At 34.4% G+C, this 20,666-nt stretch overlaps 3 protein-coding genes across 6 annotated transcripts in view; all 3 read left to right on the top strand.

The window, feature by feature from the left end:
- Positions 1–7,067, top strand: part of LOC114328249 (protein ROP) — a 37,519-nt gene extending 30,452 nt beyond the window's left edge. For both annotated transcript variants that reach the window (XM_028277042.2, XM_028277045.2), the window contains exons 7-10: positions 2,589–2,895; positions 2,957–3,202; positions 3,346–3,539; positions 3,624–7,067. In XM_028277042.2, coding sequence (XP_028132843.1) covers positions 2,589–2,895; positions 2,957–3,202; positions 3,346–3,539; positions 3,624–3,840 — 964 coding nt within the window. In that variant the 3' untranslated portion in view covers positions 3,841–7,067. The remainder of the gene's footprint in view (positions 1–2,588; positions 2,896–2,956; positions 3,203–3,345; positions 3,540–3,623) is intronic.
- Positions 1–20,666, top strand: part of LOC126890563 (cilia- and flagella-associated protein 251-like) — a 438,236-nt gene that overhangs the window by 27,115 nt on the left and 390,455 nt on the right. The window lies entirely within an intron of this gene.
- The window catches only part of LOC114328247 (carbohydrate sulfotransferase 4-like), a 59,656-nt gene continuing 51,192 nt past the window's right edge, over positions 12,203–20,666 (top strand). The window contains exon 1 of the mRNA XM_028277039.2: positions 12,203–13,066. Coding sequence (XP_028132840.1) covers positions 12,378–13,066 — 689 coding nt within the window. The 5' untranslated portion in view covers positions 12,203–12,377. The remainder of the gene's footprint in view (positions 13,067–20,666) is intronic.

Here is a 20,666-nt window from a genome sequence, read left to right as displayed (position 1 = left end):
GAAAGATGTTGCAGATTTGAGTTGTAAAGGAAGATGGTTGTATAGTTTTTTTGCGGAATATAATATAGATTTCTTTACTAACTCAGAGGACGGGATCGGTAAATAGACATCAAAATTTGAATTTCTGGTGGAGTAGTCATGACGAGGCCTTGCTGGAAAGACATGCATGTGTTTACGAATTAAGCAAGCAGTTTCTAAAATATATAAAGATGTAAGGGTTAAAATGCCGTGATCTTTGAAGTATCTTCTGCAATGTGTTGTTCTTCTGAGGCCAAACAGATACCTTATTGCTCTTTTTTGTAATTTAAAAATAACATCTAATTGGGCAACTGTACTAGAACCCCAAAAAGGAAGACCATATCGAAGATGAGACTCGAACAAAGAAAAATATGTTAGTTTAGAAGATGCTAAATTGAGTTCTTTCGAAACAGATCTTAGAGTGTTATTCAGTATATTTTGACCCCCCTCTAAACTGCTTTATTTACAGAATTAGAAAAAAATGTAAAGTACAAAACTTATTCAATTTTTAAATTATGATTTTTTGACATATACATCATACTAGTGACGTCATCCATCTGGGTGTGATGACGTAATCGACTATTTTTTAAATGAAAATAGGGGTCGTGTGCTAGCTCATTTGAAAGGTTATTCAATTCCCTATTCAGTAATATAAACATTAACATGATTGTTTATACAGGGTGTCCAAAAAAATTGTTTTTAATTAAATTAATTGTTTAATTAATAATTCAAAAACTTCTTTGGGCACCCTGTATAAATAATGATCTTAATGTTTATATTACTGCATAGAGAATTGAATAACCTTTCAAATGAGCTAGCACACGACCCTATTCTCATTTAAAAAAATAGTCGATTACGTCATCACGCCCAGATGGATGACGTCACTAGTACGATATATGTATGTCAAAAAATCATAATTAAAAAATCGAATAACTTTTATATTTTACATTTTTTTCTAATTCTGTAAATAAAGCAGTTTACAAGGGGGGTCAAAATATAGTGAATAACCCTGTACATTCATTGGGGCCGACCGACCGGCTCTGTCCCGTCATACAGCTGACCGACTATAATAACTTTTATTTATATTCAATTTAGAATGTGTGTACTGATTTTCAGCCTTAGTAAATGGATTTAATTACCTCCGCAGGTAAGCAACTTTGACAAGCTGTCAGTACCACCTGTTCTACGTTTCGCTTGACCGACCGCAGTATGTTTCTCTACACAATCACGGTAATACACTGTGAAAAACTAGCTTTAGTAAATTCAGAGAGATTTTTCGGCGGTGCCTCTCAGTCTATTATCCTGTTAGATTTTATGTCTCACGGTGTTTTCAGTTCCATACAGAGTCATCAATTCAGCATTGCGACGCCTTCTCCACGCCTGTCAATTCATAATTCTGAGAACCTTTCTTAAAATATCAGCAGCTTATTTATTTAACCATATTTCACTTCCATTATGTAACAACTGAACGAATAATTGACATGTACAGTTTTAATTTAGATTGTCTTTTTAGGAGCTTAGATCTTAGTAATGATGATAAGGAGTATACTGCTCTACTCCCCGCAACTATCCTTGCTGAGACCTCTTTTTTGTGTGATTGTCATTTGTCACTACCTCCTTATTAGATATTTAAACTCTTTTACTACTTCGAAGTTTTGGTCATTAATAGTTATGTTCTGCCTAACTCTTGGTTTTGAATTTTTGATTACTAGCATGTATTTCGTCTTCTCTTCATTTATTTGAAGACCTAGACTACCTGTCTCCTCCTCGAGTTGTCGAGTTGTGAAGACACCTCCCTCACGTCTCTTGTAGAATGAGCCAAGAATAGTGTTTATCCTCGATTCGCACATCCTCTTGTCAGCTCAGACGATATTTTACTTATTGCTTACTCTAAGACCAAATTGAATAGCAACGGTGATAAGGGGTTTCCTTGGCTAAGTTCTAATGTTATAGTAAATGACATCGATGTTCTGTTTCCTATCTTTATCTGTGCATATGCGTCTTTTACACACATTTGAGTTAGCTCCACTAATTTTCTTGGTATTCCCATTTCTAGCATTGCTAGCTATAGTCTGCTACTTTTTATCGAATCATATGCTTGCTGGAAATTTACGAAAATTTGGTTTACATCTCGTTTGAATTCCCAGTTTTTTTTTCTAATATTCCTCGGATCGTAAATATTTGATCTATTTCCAGCACGAAAGCCGCATTGGTAGTCGTCTCGAATATCTTCCGAATACGGAGTGAGCCTCTTTAGCAAGATAATTGATAGAAATTTATATGCTGTTGTTCTCTATTTCCTTTCTTATGTATGAGTATTATAACGCTTCCATTCTCTATAGTTTCGACATTGTTCTTTATTTGCTTTCTTATGTATGAGTATTATAACGCTTCCATTCCATTCCATAGGCATTTTCTGTTGTTGCCATAGTCTCAGAATAATATCAAACAATTTTTTATGTAAAACTTTCCCTTTTTATCTTGCTAAAGAGGCTCACTCCGATACGGAGATTTTTCATTATTAGAAGATTTATAATTTTTAAGATTTGGTAATAGTTATGTATGTATAGGTACGAAGCATCGGCTGGTGTTATGAAGGAAGTCCTTCTGGACGAAAACGACGAGCTTTGGGTCGATCTACGCCACCAACACATCGCGGTGGTGTCTCAGAGCGTCACCAAGAATCTGAAGAAATTCACTGACTCCAAACGCATGACCCAGAGCGACAAGCAGTCGATGAAGGATCTCTCAACCATGATCAAAAAGATGCCGCAATATCAGAAGGAATTGTCCAAGTATGCTACGCATCTTCATCTCGCTGAAGACTGCATGAAGGCCTATCAGGGGTATATAGACAAGTTGTGTAAAGTTGAGCAGGTAAATAAAGCAAAAGAAGTCATCCGAACGTTTATTTTTTATTATACAATTGTTTTTGCAGGATTTGGCAATGGGAACTGATGCCGAAGGCGAGAAAATCAAGGATCACATGCGCAACATCGTCCCCATCTTGCTAGATCCCAAAATCACCAATGAATACGATAAGATGCGTATTATAGCATTGTACGCCATGACGAAAAACGGCATCACAGATGAAAATCTCTCCAAATTGGCTACCCATGCCCAAATCAAAGACAAACAGACCATCGCCAACCTTCAGTTACTTGGAGTCAACGTTATTAATGATGTAAGTCATACCAACGTTGAAAATGTCGTTTTTTAAGAAAATCCTAACCTAATATAACCTAATTTTTTCTCAGCCGTCGTTTTAATACCATTTTTTCGCTGTAATTATGACGCTGTCATACATATTGCTGTTTATATTTACAGGGAGGACCAAGAAAAAAACAATATACAGTACCGCGCAAAGAAAGAATTACAGAACAAACGTATCAAATGTCAAGATGGACACCTATCATTAAGGATATAATGGAGGATTGCATAGACGACAAACTGGATCAGAAACACTACCCATATTTGAGCGGACGAGCACAGTCTACAGGATACCATGCAGCGCCCTCTAGGTAATACATTTTGTACTTGATTACAGATTTCATATTCTCGACGACGATTAAAGACATATTTTGATACCAAATCGTACATTTCAGTGCCCGTTATGGCCAGTGGCACAAAGACAGAGGTCAACAAGCCGTGAAGAACGTTCCTCGACTGCTTGTCTTCGTCGTGGGTGGAATCAGTTTCTCAGAGATCAGGTGCGCCTACGAAGTGACCAACGCGCAGAAGAACTGGGAAGTCATCATCGGCTCGTCGCACATACTCACTCCCGAGGACTTCCTAAGCAATCTGGCAACGTTGGCCGGCTAGAATCAGATGAAAAAGGTTACTTTTAATGTACCCGAGTAAACAGTTTCGCTGTCGTAGTTTAAAATAATGTAATGAGTCTTTTTAATCCCAATTTAAACATATTTATATAGAATGACTTTCGATCAGTATCGAACCGTTTTCTTTGTTACGAGAGTTAAAGCTGTTCAAATTATCTTGAAATTTGTGCAGAATTGTCATACATTAAATTGTTGCGCTTCTGAAATTGTGCAATAAAAGAAAATGTCTAAGGTGCTCAAAACTCAAAGCCTTCGATGAGTTTATGATTATAAATTGAGAATAAAAAGACTCATTGAGCTTAAAAAGTATTATTTCCTACCCTTTTTTTGTATTTTTCCAATAGCAGAGTTTTTTATTCAATTTTTGCGGTTATTGGGATATTATCGCTTTATTTACAAAATTGTGTAAAAGGTATAAAAATGACGTTTTTGAGGAGTCTTCCTGTAAAATTAATTTCAATAGCCAGAGATTTACCAAAAAAAATTTTTTTTTGTTTAGATTTTAGTTTCTTAACATATTATAAAATACATGTTTTTTTTTTGTTTTATTTACTGTTAAAGCTTCTATATTGTCTTCTTGAACTGCTGTGGCGACCCCATCATTGAAAACACTTCCAAGAACAAGAACACACTTGGCTTTTTGTTGTAACTATCTTTTTTGGGAAGATATCTTTGAGGAAACAGCTTTGTAATTTTGGGTCGCATTATTTTTTCGTTTTTCATTCTACCCATTTTTTGGTTGATTGTTGGCCACACTGTTCTATGTTTTCGGCATGAAGGCATACAAACAAAAAATGTTTCAGGTGTAACTTTCTCTGGTTTTTGAAAACGTATATAAGTTTTCTTTCAATAGTATGAACTATCAATCATAAATATACATATTTTTTGCTATCAGAACATACCAAATGGAGTAGTTCTGTATTTATTTCAAACAGAGTACATTTAGTTTATTTGTACAGTTATATGTTTCCATTTCTAGTAATCTGCTGTTATCTGTGGCTGGATTTTAGTGTATGTCAACTCCAGTTTTATAACCTAGCCCAAAATAACTAACCAAACCTCACCTAATGCAACCTAACCTCACATAACCTCAACTAATATAACAAAATCTCTCGCAGACTAACATAATAATGCATTGGTGTGGTATGAACGATGCAATATTTGTTTTAATTAAAGAAATTCTTCAAAAATTATGTATATTTATGCAAAAATCTTCATTTTTTCTTGTTTACACTGCTATTGATATTGTATTCGTTGACTAGTCTGCGTCCAGTTGCACAAACGACACCCCTAAAGCTACTTAACAGTAAGACGATGCTTTTAAATGCTTTTTGTGTGACTGGTACATATATTATAAATTAAGCTTAGCGAGTAATTAAGAATCTTATCTTTAAATATCCAGTTGTACATCTTACATAGTGTACCTCTTAGAATAGGAAAATGTATTTTTCAACTGTACCTAACCAAACGCGTATAGCAAAAGGTGTAGAACGTGACAAAGAATAGCATAAAGAAGGACCTGAGCTTGTTTTAGTTATTCTTCCTTCAAAATTAGATAATCCTTAAATTAAACTAGATATGTGTGCTAAAAAATCATCTATGGCGGCACAGCCACTAGAAAAGAAGCTGAGGAAGGTCTCAGATCACCGTGATCAATTATTTAAGCAGAATAATGGAAAACTGGTCGTGAGCCATCTAAATCTTCTCTATGCTATAGTTTAAACGTACTACACCTATTTTCAAATCACAGCTTTGTATTCATGCTAGCTAACTTTGTATCATATCCTCAGTAGTTTATCGTGACCTATTTTTTATATATCTACTAAAAGACACCGATAGTTTTTCCAAAAAAAAAAACTTCTATTTGATAGAAAAATAAAAATTTATCGTTTACAAATTATGGTAAAATTATTTAGTTGTTATTATTCAGCATTTACAACGGTACAACGCTTTCTTTCAGTGCAGAACGAGTATCAAAATCATAATACGAGCAAAACTTAACGGAGCCCCAACATATACCAACCTTGAATAACACAAAATACAACAATTTCTTAGATCTGGGGAAAATCGTCGAAGATTTGACAATTTCGGCCAATCAGAGCGCCATATTGTAGTCACGTGACCTAAAATTTTCCTAGATTCCAGTAAACTGGACTATTACAGGAGCGATAAAGCATTAATAGCGTTATTTGTGTTGGCTATCCCGAAGTTTGATTTTTTATAGTAGTCACGATGTTTTTGGTCGATGAAAGACTTTAGACAATGATTTTATATTCCCTACTACTCGTTTTGCCACTGAATGAAGCATTTTCCACATTCCTGTTCGTTTTCTAGGAATATAAGTGTAAAATTGACTGACAAATTACATGTTTTCGTTACTATCATCGATACATCATTTTCGTAGAGGGCTGGATCATGCGTGGGTGATTAAAATACAGTTGTTGTACGTTTCTTTTCGTCACCCTAGTCAATAAAGTCCTTATTTATGTGCTATTGTTTCTATTATCGTTGGTTTACAGCGGTGTGTACATGACAAGGGCGATTTAAACGGATCTGCGGGTAAATACCATAGACATATTATCGATAGACCAAGCTAGGAATATGCCACTCAATGCATCGGGGTGTAACGCCAATATCAAGTACGGTGGTCTAGCTATCTTTGTCTGTTGTGCGAGTGTGAGGGTATCTACCAAGAGGTGGGAGTAATGGAACGACACAGACACAGAGGCAGCGGCCATCATATGCTAGAGAGAGAAAGCTAAGCGCCGGTAGAGAGAGATAGATATACCACCGACCCGAACTGCTCCACGTTATGCTATTTTTCGGACCTTGCCAAATCTATGTGTTATTATATCTATGGTAAATACCGATAAGAACGACTATACAAACATGAATTTTTGTTCATTTGTAACATATAATTATACACTTAAGTAATACCACAAAATATGGCTTTGCTACTTAAAGGAACAATACATGGGACATAATATATTTTGTTTAAAGTAATAAAAAAACCCTTTTTCAATTGTCTGTGCACGCCACTGTCGATTGTATATAATCTTTAACGCCGTTGCACTGTAATATCTGAAAGTAAGGTTATGGCTGTTATAAAATAGAAATATATTATCTAAATGTATGTTATTTCTTCTAGTTATCTTTCTTTTAAGTATATCATGTCAATTGAGAATGTTAAATAAATATTAGTGAATATTATTTGCATTTTTTTTATTCTACAACACGTTTCAGTCCAAAATAGAAGAGAAAGAGAGATGGATAACACATTTTGGCCAGCAGTTAAGTGGTTAAATGGTTTTACGATAATTACATGACAATAAGAAACAAAACACATGCACTTGTAAGAAGAATAAAAAGAAAGTTTTTCAAAAGAAATGGAACATGATTTTGATAGTCAGCAAAAGGAAATATTATGGCGCTTTATAAGAGGTCAAAGAACGGAGGTAAAGGAACTAATACAACCAAAACATATAGAAAAGGATACACGGATTGACTATCTAAAACAGCTCTATGCAGAGGAAGAACAAATGACGCCAGAAGTAACCACAAATGAAGAAGTTAATATAAATATACAGAAAGTTCGAAAAACTCCAGGTACATACGAAAAAAGACGAAATACCAAACGAATTACTGAAATATTATGGAGCAGCAATGACAGAATAATTAAAAAAATTATAAAATACCGGAAGAATGAAGAACGAGCGAACTAATTCTACTATTCAAAAAAGGAGAAAAACAGCCAGAAAACTCTACAGAGGTATAAACTTCTTAAATACTACCCTAAAACTTACAACTAAAATTTTACAAGAACTGATGAATCAGAGGATACGTTTAGCAGATGAACAACAGGGTTTTCATACCGGAAGATTGTGTACAGATGCAATATTCGTCATAAAGCAAATTAATTAGAAACTACTATATTATAGAGTATAATATACCAGCATTTCTGTGTCTGACTTGAAAAAGAGCGCTTGACAGAGTAAGATTCAAAGATGTAAGCCATCTAAAAACTATTGAAATTATACAACAAAATTGAAGTCAGAATAGATTAGATGCACATAGCGTACGGACACGCCGAAGATACATGGATGTGCGCGGTAGCGGTCGAGGTTTACATCGATGTCGAGCAGAACATAACGAAGATACCTTCCTTTCAGTGTTATTTGTGGTTTTTGAAGTGACTGACACGTTTTCTGGGAAAGTTAACTTTTAGCATTAATTTACACATAAGTCGCGAGGGTGAACTGGTGAAACATCCTTGGTATGTGCGATCTCATAAGCAAATGAAGGTTTGCTCGTATATCCATGTATCTTCGGCATGTTCGTAATGGTTCGTACCCTATTACAGAACCTATAGACATATGGGAGCGGAATAAGAGAGATGGGCTCATTGAGCCGTATGCTCTTCAATTTAATCATGTATGAAATCATCAAAAGGGCCAACAAAGGAAGAGGATACAGAATGGGAAATAAAGAAGTAAAAATATTCTATTACGCAGACGACGCAACATTGATAGCCCAAGATGAAAATAGTATACAGAGACTTGTCTACAGATTTAACATAAGAGTAAAAGAATTTAATATGACAATCTCATCTCAGAAAACTAAAACAATATCAGGGGCGTGCGGTGAAATTTGAACCCAGGGAAGCAATTTATAAAAAATTGTAAAAGCTCACTTATAATGTAATTTAACTCTCCTACCATTTTTCGCAAACCGGTCTATAACTTAAGTGTACAAACGTGGATATTGTGACATTTTTTTAACCAGATTATTGTCAATTGCTAAAAGGGAAAAATTAGAGAGTCGATCTGGTCCTGTCCAGTTTTGCAAGTAAGTCTTGTTTTAGAGTTAGTGTCTGTTTTAGAGTTGAAAACCACGTTCTACAGAGGCACTAGTAGTTGGAATGGTCAGTACTACCTCCGAATATGCCTTATCCAAAGAACTTGGTTTTAAAAACATTAGTAACTCACTGGCATTATTTTTCCATTCAATTTGTTGGAATATTTGATCTAAAATCTGATAGTACAGTCGGCGGTAGCACGATTCAACATCTCCAACATTAGCAGTACGTATGTGTTTCCATTTAGACTCAAAACTTGCCATCATATTCCAGCATTTTTCAAATTCATCTCTCTTTTTTTTAATAACATCTTTAAATTGGCTAATTTTTTACACAGAAACTAATCTCGTTTATCTTGCTTTGCAATACATTAAATAAATTATCCGAGAATGGACATATTTCAGAAAAAAGCAAGATTACAAAATTAAAATCATTTTTTAAACTATCCAAAAATCCTCTCGAGCTATTATGCTTTCTGTATCCCAGTTTCACCATTCTCTAAAACACTAATATTTATATACTTATATAAATATTTAATATTTATATAAATAATTCAATAAAATCAATCTTCATAATTCCACAAAATCATTCGACGAACCCACCATCGTCAAGTGCTAGTAAATCCCATTTAAATTCACTAAAATATCTTCATGTATGCAATGGACAGAATTGCTTATATAGGATAGATATGCCCGAAATTTAACCTCGCTACTCAGCGTGTAACCCCGGTGCATTTTACATAGGCTGGGGAGAAGCAAATTTGAAATCAGATTATTGTGCCGACGTAACTTCGAGTACCACCGCAAAAAGACGATCATAAGTCCGCCGATCCACGTATTACAAGGAAAGCTAGAAGCAGCATGCAGCGCTGCTTACGAGTATTTCATCGCTTTGTTATTTACTGAATGACAAAAATAGAGTAAAATACGTTTGTCTTTTCTGGTTGCTTGATGCTCCTACTATATAATTATTTTGTCGTATGCAACCTTAAATCCTGCTTATGTATTTGTACATTTTTTTTTAATAATCTCAGTTACAAAATTAGTACGGTATTACCTACTATGGAAACCTAGGGAAGCAATGCTTCCATGGACCGTACGCCCCTAAACAATATAGTACCTAATCAGCAATGACCAATCAGATGTAAAATAGAAATTGATGGCATCAGTAGTATTGAAGAAGTGATGGAAAGAAAATACCTTGGAATTATACACTGTGCAGCTATGGACACCTCGACAAATAAGGGAGAGATTAAGTACGAACAAGTAATTGGACTTCGTAAGTCCTAGGTTTTCACCCAAAGTAATGAAAAGTAGAACTGGAAGTCGATATTTGAACTCTTCGTGTAACTTTGCGTCGATTGATATACGATTTTACTAATTTTGAGTCATTGTTACTAAACTTTGGGTGATCATTGTTTAAAGAGCAATTACTTCAAAACTGGAACTAAAGATTCAAACTTTCAATATGCTTCAATTGATGTGTTAACATGTACTATTTCTGAGACTACAATAATGGCACTTCTGGTTAGAACTTTTTAACCGGAAATGACATAAAAACCAAAATTTTACATTTTGTTCTCATCTTGCTAAGGCACGTCAAATGATATATCGCTTATACCTACTATTTCGGTGATTTTAAAAAACTACTTACGGTTGCAACTCTAAAACCGGAAGTCCGCGATGTCAAATTTCTCATCTTTAATACCATCCTTGAGTTATAAGCTTTCGACATCTCATTTTTGTCATTATGTCTGTATTAATAACGGAGGAGTTGTATTCGCGGACGGACAGAGAGTCATGAAACCGGAAGTATATATTTGTTCTCGTCTTGCGAAGACGCGTCGAATAATATATCACTTGTACTATTCCGGTGACTTAAAACAGTACTTCTGGTCGTATTTCTAAAACCGGAAGTCCAGGTCAAATTTTTCACCTTTAGTTCCATCTACTGGTCCTCCGCGTCACTCTACCTGGTATAGTGACGGAGGAGTTATATTCGCGGTCGGACGGACAGACAGCCTAGGTCAAATTTCTCACCTTTAGTACCATCCTTGGATTATAAAGCTTTCATTTGACACCTCATTTGTCATTATACCTGGTATAATAACGGACGAGTTATATTCGCGGTCGTACGGACCGACGGACAGACAGCCTAAGTCGAATTTCTCACCTTTAGTACCGTCCTTGGATTATAAGCTTTCATTTGACACCTTATTTGTCATTATACCTGGTATATTGACGGAGGAGTTATATTCGCGGTCGGACGGACATTCGGAAAGACAGCCTAGGTCAAATTTATCACCTTTATTACCATCCTTGGATTATAAGCTTTCATTTAACACCCCATTTGTCATATCTACCTGGTATAATGACGAAGGAGTTATATTCGCGGTCAGACGGACCGACGGAAAGACAGCCTTAGTCAAATTTGTCACCTATAGTACCATCGTACCATCCTTGGATTATAAGCTTTCATTTGACACCTCATTGTCATTCTACCTGGTATAATGACGGACGAGTTATATTCGCGGTCGGACGGACAGACAGTTAGGTCAAATTTCTCACCTTTAGTATCATCCTTGAATTGTAAGCTTTCTTTGACACCTCATTTGTCATTCTACCTACTATAATGACGAGGAGTTGTGGTCACAGACAGACAGACAGACAGACGGACGTGGATAATTCAAAGTTTTCACATTTTTTCAAAATTGGGTGAAAACAAAAGTAAACAGACTTGAAGGATGCCTTAATAACAACACTATAGGGCGAAACCGACATATTAATACTGAGATAAAGTCAAGAATTTATAAAGCCATTGTAAGACCAATAATGGAATAATGGCATATGTATCAGCAACAAGACCTAACACAGCTACAACACAAAAACTACTGGAATAAACAGCAGAGATCAGACTAGGTACTGAGAAGAATTGAAGAATTACAGAAAACGCACGCTTAGGGATCGACAGAGGAGTGAAGAAAATCTAACGTACAGTCAACGAATATAGACGGTATTATATTCGATGGTAGGTAGATACAGTGTAGGTATAAATAAATGGACACTAAATAGAAAAAAGAAAAGAATGGGTATAGTAGAAAAAAAAAAGAATATGATAAACTTTAATGTGACTTTGCAACGATTCTTATGAAAAATTTAAACAATCATTTTATTTAAAAAAGTACATACAAGTACGAATGGTACAAAAAATAAATATTTAATTAATAAAAAGTTTTGGCAGCAGATTAATTCAAAAATAGCTTTCATAAAAAAATATTTACTCTACTCTTGCTAAAAATATAATGTGTGTTGCCGGAAATTCACCAATATTTGCAAATAATTTAATACCATAATATTTATCCACGCTTCCGCCATCTATTGACAAATAGTTGAGTCGTATTTGCAAATAAGTTTATTGGTTTATGACATTGTATACAATCGAAATGCGCATGTATCACGCGTTCGACATTTAAATTTTCTAATCTGTCACTAAAAAAGTTTACACCAAAAAGATCTGCAGTATGCACTATCTGCAGTATTTAATAAACTATGGTGCGGTGTAGGGGATTAGTATCAATAAGAAACAGTGCCGTTTTATCTTGTTAATCGTTTGTTATTGATGCCGAATGTTATTCATGTCAAGGATAAAGAGTATTGAAATATACAATGGTTCGTAGAAGTGAAGTCTTCGGTATATCGATAGTTGCGGTAGTATGTCTCCTTTTAATAGTGTTTAGCCAGAAAGATCTAAATAACTATCAGCGGTCTCACAGGTATCAGCAGTATATCGAGCTAGACGATAGTTTCAAATATTCAAACACTAACAATACTTATAGTACACGATCCATTGACGATGTGATTTCTATCCAAAGAAGCTTGTTGTCGAAAGAATTATCGAGGTACGAGTTTCCGGAAGATACAAATCTTGACGATTATACACTTTCCACAGGAGGTAAACCAATTCGAACCATTATTATAACAACCTGGAGATCAGGCTCTACCTTTCTGGGAGACATACTCAACGCTGTGCCAGGTAACTACTACCACTATGAGCCGCTGCTAGACTACGGCATAGTCCAGATTAGAGGCCCTCCCGATGCCAGACCAGCTCTGGAGACCCTCAAAAGCTTATTGAACTGTGATTATAGTAATTTGTACAACTACCTAAACTTTGGGTTGTCACACGTTTTCTTGTTCACCCATAACACTAGGTTGTGGGACCAGTGCGAGATTTATCCAACATATTGCTGGAATGCCACATTTTTAAATAAGTTTTGTAAATTGTTCCCGTTTCAAAGTATGAAAAGTGTGAGACTGAGGTTGGCACTTGCTGAGAAACTTCTAGAAGACGAAGAGTAAGTACATACTTATTTGCTTCATTTTTAATAACTTTTAAGGTGGTTTTTATTTTGTTCTACTGTTGAGTCATTTTCTGCTCAAAATAACTAAAATGACAGAAACATCGCACCCTCAGTGCAAGACTGCAGTAACTCAAAATTTTATGAAAATGACCTAATCATGAAATTCGATTGTAAACATGCATATCTATCCCCTGTAAAACTTTAGTAACTGTCAAATGCTTAATGGGCTAAATATTACAACAACAACAGTTTAACTATTTTGTGTTTTTGAACATAAGTTCCGTGCAAAACTGTTGTAACTCTAATGTAACAGAGTTACAACAGTTTTGCATGGAACATTGCAACGGATTCAATAACAAGCAATGAAAAAAGTAAGATATTTGTTATTTTAATATCTATATCTGTGGTGTTTAATTTTAATATACAGCGCCCCATCTACATAATCCATTAACGGCTGAGACAATAAACAAAGATTTTCGAGACCAATCTATTCATGTAAATGTTATGTCCTTTGTGTGATATTATATTTATTTTCCATAAGATGTGTGCGATGTCGTTTGACCATTTATTTGTTAGATTGGATTAAAACCACATAAATTAAGACTAATTATTTACGACCAAAAAGTATTTTTTCTCATGAAAGGAAAAACAGTTATCTTAAAACTTGTGCATTGACAATACTGAGAGGTCAAAAATATCTATTCTCAGAAAACTTGCCAAAGAACAGCCAAAAATTCAAATGGCCAAAAAGAAAGATTTGGTACACTTATGCCATTCGGGTATGATACCAGAAGCCCACCATAGTTTTTATAAAAATATTGTGGCACAAGATGATGTACGAGAAGAGGACAACAACTACGGTAAAACCTGTCAGCAACGGCCACTAAAAATGAAAGAACTATTGGCCGATATAGAAAGGTGGCCGGTATTGCCAGTTTTTGTAGTCTAGATATACATAATTGGTTTGGGGAATTTTTAAACTGGCCGTTAGTACAGGTGGCCGGTAACACAGGTTTTACTCTAAAAGTAAATGTGTCTACACTTTTTACAATTTTCTCCGTGCAAAACTGTTGTAACTTTGAAATTCTAATACTAAATGGGTAGTGATTAACAATTTTTTCCATGCAAAAGTGTTGTAACTTTGAAATTCCTAATTTTTTTGCATTAATATTATTTTATTTAAATTTCTATTTTTGGTTAATGTAATATAGGCTGGAAAGCATGCAAAATCATAATGAAATGTTAATTTTTCTTAAAACTTGTGTCTTATCTCACCGATATTAGCACTAAAATAAACAAAATCGTCTTTATCTCGAAACTTACTTATTTGACTTACTGCAGTCTTGCACTGAGGGTGCGACATTAGCATAATGACCTATTCCTGTTATTTTATGTAGACTTTAAAATATTTCATTAAATGATGTTGTCATCTTTAATGAGTTTTTTTATTTTATAATGGCTTTGGCTTAGCCAATTAGCCAGTATTTAATGAGTTATAACTCGGGATTGCATTAGCCTTACAACAATAATATAAAAGCAATGTCTTCGATTTTTTATGAACTACATTTTATTGACTAACAGTTTTTTCAATAAAATGTAAAGTTTTTGAGTTCATCATCATCATCATCATTGGCTCGACAGCCCTTTCTGGGTCTTGGCGTGTTCCAGGATTCTTCTCCACTCTGATCTGTTTCGTGCTTTTTTTCTCCAGTTTTTTATTTTTAAGGTTTTTATATCATTTTCTATTTGTTCTAAATATCTCAGCTTCGGTCTTCCTCTTGTACTTTTTCCTACTGGCATCTGTTTGAATATTTTGTTTGGTATTTCGCCTTCTTCCATTCTTTCTACATGTCCCATTTAAGGCAGCCGTCCTATTTTAATGAATGTTATGATATCCGGATCCTGGTATATTTCGTATAGTTCAAAGTTGTACCTTCTTCGCCAAATTCCATTTTCTTTTGTGCCCTTATATATGTGTCGCAAGATTTTTCTTTCAAAGGTGGCTAGCAATGTTTCCTCTCTTTTAGTGAGTGTCCAGGTTTCTGAGCCGTATGTGAGTACCGGTCTTATTAAGGTTTTGTATATTTGGCATTTTGTTTTCCTTGCGACGTTGTCTGATCTTAGTTGCTGAATTAAGCCATGGTAACTTTTATTGGCAATAAATATTCGCCTCTTCACTTCCTCTGCTACGTTATTATCAGATGTGACTAGGGATCCCAAGTATATAAAGTTTTTTACCCCCTCAATGTTGTATTCTCCTATTGTTATATTTTGTGGCTGCCTTATTTCTGTGTTTTTACTTACCTGCATATGTTTTGTTTTGTTCTGGTTGATTTTAAGGCCACTATTTTGTGCAGCTCGTTCTATTTGATTGAATGCCTCTATCATTTCTCTTCTTGATCTTGCGATTATGTCAACATCATCTGCAAATGCTAGTATTTGCACTCTTTTATTAATTATTGTTCCTCGAGTATTGACTGTTGTGTCCCTCATTATTTTCTCGAGTACGATGTTGCACAAGATGCATGATAGAGCGTCTCCCTGGCATAGTCCCTTTTTCACATCTATTGTTTCCGTTAGTTCGTTTTCCGGATTTTACTTTCTACTTTTAGAGATTCTTTTATCAGTTCTATTAGTTGTGTTGGTATATTAAATTCTTTCATTGCTTTTATTAAGAATTCTCGGTTTATATTGTCATATGCTCTTTCGAAGTCTATGAAGAGATGATGTGTGTCGATGTTATGTTCACTTGTTTTTTCGAGGATCTGTCGCAGAACAAATATCTGGTCTATTGTTGACTTCTGTCTACAGAAGCCACTTTGGTACATGCCAACTATTTTTTCAGTGTGTGGTCTAAGTCTTTCATAAATGACGTTGGACATTATTTTGTATGCTGCATTCAGCAGGGTGATTCCACGGTAGTTTCCACATTCTAACTGATTCCCTTTTTTACGTAATGGTACAATAATACCACTATTCCACTCCGCTGGTAGCTGTTTATTTGACCATATATTTGTTATCAATTCATGTATTGTTTTCTGTAGTGCGTCTCCTCCTTCCTTCAGTAATTCCGATGCTACTTGATCCGATCCCGGTGATTTATTGTTCTTTAATTTGTCTACTGCTGTTCTAATCTCGGCTATTGTTGGTGGACTCTTCTCTCTGTTGTCTGCATGGTCTATTGGTATATCAGGGTTCGTCTCACTCCCATCTCCTTCAAGCTTTTCCGTAAAATGTTCTGTCCATCTCCTTAGTATCTCTTGCTGTTCTGTCAATATATTACCTTCCTTATCTCTACACATCGTCGTTTAAAGTCTCTACACATCGTCGTCTACACAAAGTTTTTGAGTTATTAGTGAAAAATTGATTGAAAATATAGAGTAGATTTCGATAGTTTTAAACACCAACAAATTCCTATATTATATGATCCATTGATAATGTGATTTCTATTGAAAGAAGCTGGCTGTCAAAAGAATTATCTATATACAAGCTTCCTGAAGATACAAATCTTGATGATTATACACTTTCCACAGGAGGTAGACCTGTATTCGAAATATTATTATAACAACTTAGTGATCTGGCTCCATTTTCCTCCACTTTACACTCAACGCTGTCCCAGGTAACTACTACCACTATGAGCTGCTGCTAGACTACGGCATAGTCCAGATTAGAGGCCCTCCGGACGCTAGACCAGCTCTGGAGACCCTCAAAGCTTATTTAACTGTGATTATAGTAATTTGTACAACTACCTAAACTTTGGGTTGTCACACGTTTTCTTGTTCACCCATAACACTAGGTTGTGGGACCAGTGCGAGATTTATCCAACATATTGCTGGAATGCCACATTTTTAAACAAGTTTTGTAAACTGTTCCCGTTTCAAAGTATGAAAAGTGTGAGACTGAGGTTGGCACTTGCTGAGAAACTTCTTGAAGACGAAGAGTAAGTAATTATTTGTAATAACTTTCAAGGTGTTTTTGTTTTGTTCTATTTTTGAGTCGTTTTTGCTCAAAACATTTAGTTGAAAACAGCGAAAATAACAGAACATTGGCAAATGATGAATGAGGAAACAGTTTGAAAGGAAATTAACTAGCAAAATCTACCTATGCCAAAGTGTTCTTTTACCTTGGGGGTGAAATCCACCCCAACGTTATATTTCTTTCACCCCGAGATTCTTTAGTTAAGTCTAAGATATTTGCTTTAATTTTTGCCCAGCTTTCCAGAAACATGTGTTTCTCCAGTTTTCAGATATTTTTTTTTTGGTATAATACCTTGTTGTGTTGTCCTGGATATTTTCAACTTTTATTTTATTATAGACCTTTGTCCTCTTTTATTTTCAAAGGTATATTTGTATTGTTCTTTGCGAGGGAAAAAGTATTATAAATACATGATTTATTTGGGCTGCAGAAGTCCTTCACAAGATCACTATTTTCATTAATTTCTAACAACCTCGTTATATTGTCGTTTTATCCCTGGTAGTATGTCATCACCAATCCAGGTGTTAAAGTCACCCATAATAAATATTATATTTATATTCATTCTGTGGAATTTTGTTTACTGTGCTCTGGAGATGTTCGTAGAAGCTTTCTCTTATATGTACAGGGTTATTCACTATATTTTGGCCCCCCTGTAAACTGCTTTATTTACAGAATTAGAAAAAAATGTAAAATACAAAAGTTATTCGATTTTTAAATTATGATTTTTTGACATATATGTCATACTAGTGACGTCATCCATCTGGGCGTGATGAGGTAATCGACTATTTTTTTAAATGGGAATAGGGGTCGAGTGCTAGCTCATTTGAAAGGTTATTTAATTCCCTATTCAGTAATATAAACATTAACATGATTAATTATAAAGGGTGTCCAAAAATAATTTTTTAATTAAATTAATTGACACAAAAAGAAGAATGTATGTAATTTATTTAATTCAAAATACATTATACTCCTGTCAGAAAACAGAAATAAATATTTATTGAACAAATAAACATTACTTTTCACTTAAATTCAATGTTCAAGCTGCCCATCTGCCTCTTGGAAGTTTGAATTTAAGCAAAAATCAATGTTTATTTGTGCAATAAACTTTTATTTTATTTCTGTTTTCTAACAGCAGTAAAATATATTTTAAATTAAATAAATTACATACATTCTTCTTTTTGTGTCAATTAATTTAATTAAAAAAAAAGAATGTGTGTGTACTTTGTGCGCACTTAAGAAGTTATTCTTCTATTATATAATTTCATCGAAGTAAATATACTTAACAGGTTATTTGTATTTTATTTAAATATTAAACTAACTTTCTTATCTACCACTTTCAAAATTTTTTTATTAAAACAACCAAAAATTAAAAAAAAATATGAATCGTTCAGGATTGGAACCCGCGACCGGTGCGACCTTCCAATCAGTGACCCAACGCTCTACAACGCTCTACCAACTACCCCACCGAGCTTCTTTAAATGACACGTAAGTTGCGGATATAATTACACAACACGGTGACAAATAGACATATAAAAATGTTATCCCTACATATTTTATTATCTTACTACAGAAAAAGACAAATCCAAAAATTATAATAAATAATACATTTACTAAAAACACTAATATATTCTTTTAATGACTTATTTGCGCTGATACAGATACATACATACCTATCTTGAAAGATTAGCAACGAACTATTACTGTCTGTATGCGCATGCGCGCAGATTTATGAAATTTTACTCTCAATCGCATCGCACCTAAAGAAGAATAACTTAAAAAAATTATTTTTGGACACCCTGTATAAATAATTATCTTAACGTTTATATTACTGAATAGAGAATTAAATTACCTTTCAAATGAGCTAGCACACGTCCCCTATTCTAATTTAAAAAAATAATCGATTACGTCATCACGCCCAGATGGATGACGTCACTAGTATGTTATATATGTCAAAAGATCATATTTTAAAAATCGAATAACTTTTGTATTTACCATTTTTTTTTCTAATTCTGTAAATAAAGCAGTTTACAGGGGGATCAAAATATAGTGAATAACCCTGTACATCTCAGTTGTTCAGATGCATAAATTGCTATCATTTTAAGGTCTTGACATCTAGTTTAATCTGTATGCACACTATTCTTTCAGCCACATATTCATAATCTTTTACTTGTTTTACAAGTTTCTGGTGTACTAATAGGGTGACTCCTTCTTTGGCTCTGGTTTCTTTCGCATCACCACTGTAGCACATTAAGTAGTTATCTAACATAATTGGCCTCTTCCATTTTTCTTTGTCTCTTAAAGTGTACAAATGTCAATAATCTTCTCTAGAAATTCTTTGGTTATTTCTTGTTCTCTTGTGGTTAGTGATTTTACATTACATGTACTTGTAATGGTATACTTGTACTGGTAATACCAATTTGAAGAATATTTTTGTTTTCCTTTTTCTCACATTGATCACAATCATACTTCTGTTCTGAGGCATAACCCTATTTCTACGAGCAAAATATTTATAATCCATCAGTAGGAATCTTGTTGAAGACTCTCTCCTTCTTTATCTGGTCTTGGGACTGACAAAAGTTTTGTTAAACTACTTGGTCCACCTAACAGCAGTGCAGACAGAGTTTATAAATATACAGACTGTTTAGTTTTTAGTTAGATATAAGTAAAAGACTAAAGGAAGCACTAAAATCAGCTATATTGGTGCATACTATTTATAATCCATTTTTCTCTTTTCTAGATTATTACTTTTTATTGTACAGAGTGTCCCAAAAGTAGTGGAACGGTCGCATATTGCTGCGGAGTAGAATTGTTGATAGATGGCGCTTTAATTGGAAAAATACGATTTATTAGCGCCATCTATCAGCAATTTTAAAAAATGTTTCGACTAAATGTTATTTAATTTTTCATGACGAATTCGAATCTGCAATAAAAAGTGGGGGTTGCTATTTAAGATTTTAAATTTACCCCCCACCCCATCTCCAGGGGGTGGGTTAGAAGGTCATGTTTGGTGTTTATCGATAGGTTTTCGAAAAATATTAAAAACCTGTTTTTTGGTTTCTCATTTGGAAGTGTATTTCTCGAGATATCAGACCGTTTCTATAATTTACCTATAATATCAGGATAAATCGTTTTTTCCAATTGTAGCGCCATCTATCCACAGATCGAAAAAATGTCTTGGATAAAAGTTGCTTACTTTTACGTAACGAATCCAAATCTGCAAGAAAAACTAGGGGTTTCCATTTGAGATTTTAAAGTTACCCCCACCCCACCTCCAGGGGGTGTAGTGGGGGTTAGTGTTTGGTGTTATTGGATAGATTTTTGAAAATGATTGAACACGTATTTTTCAGTTTTTCGATCCGATGTTTAGTTCGCGGAATATTCGACCGTTCCACTACTTTTGGGACACCCTATATATAAATTATTATAATTATTGAATACATAGTTAGTGAAAAAATAATCCTATTAAGTAATTTAATTAATGAATAATTAAAGCGATTATAAATGCAAGTAAAGATTGTCCAAGTATATTCAAACACTAAAAGAAATAGCCATCTCTATTCTGCTGATGAAATTGATACTCCATCAGCAACTAATACAACTTGCTAATGTTTACATCTAT

This window comes from Diabrotica virgifera, chromosome 8, assembly GCF_917563875.1.
Source record: "Diabrotica virgifera virgifera chromosome 8, PGI_DIABVI_V3a".
NCBI lineage: Eukaryota > Metazoa > Arthropoda > Insecta > Coleoptera > Chrysomelidae > Diabrotica > Diabrotica virgifera.
The sequence above is the reverse complement of the archived record's forward strand: the minus strand, read 5'-3'. Positions and strand labels throughout refer to the sequence as shown.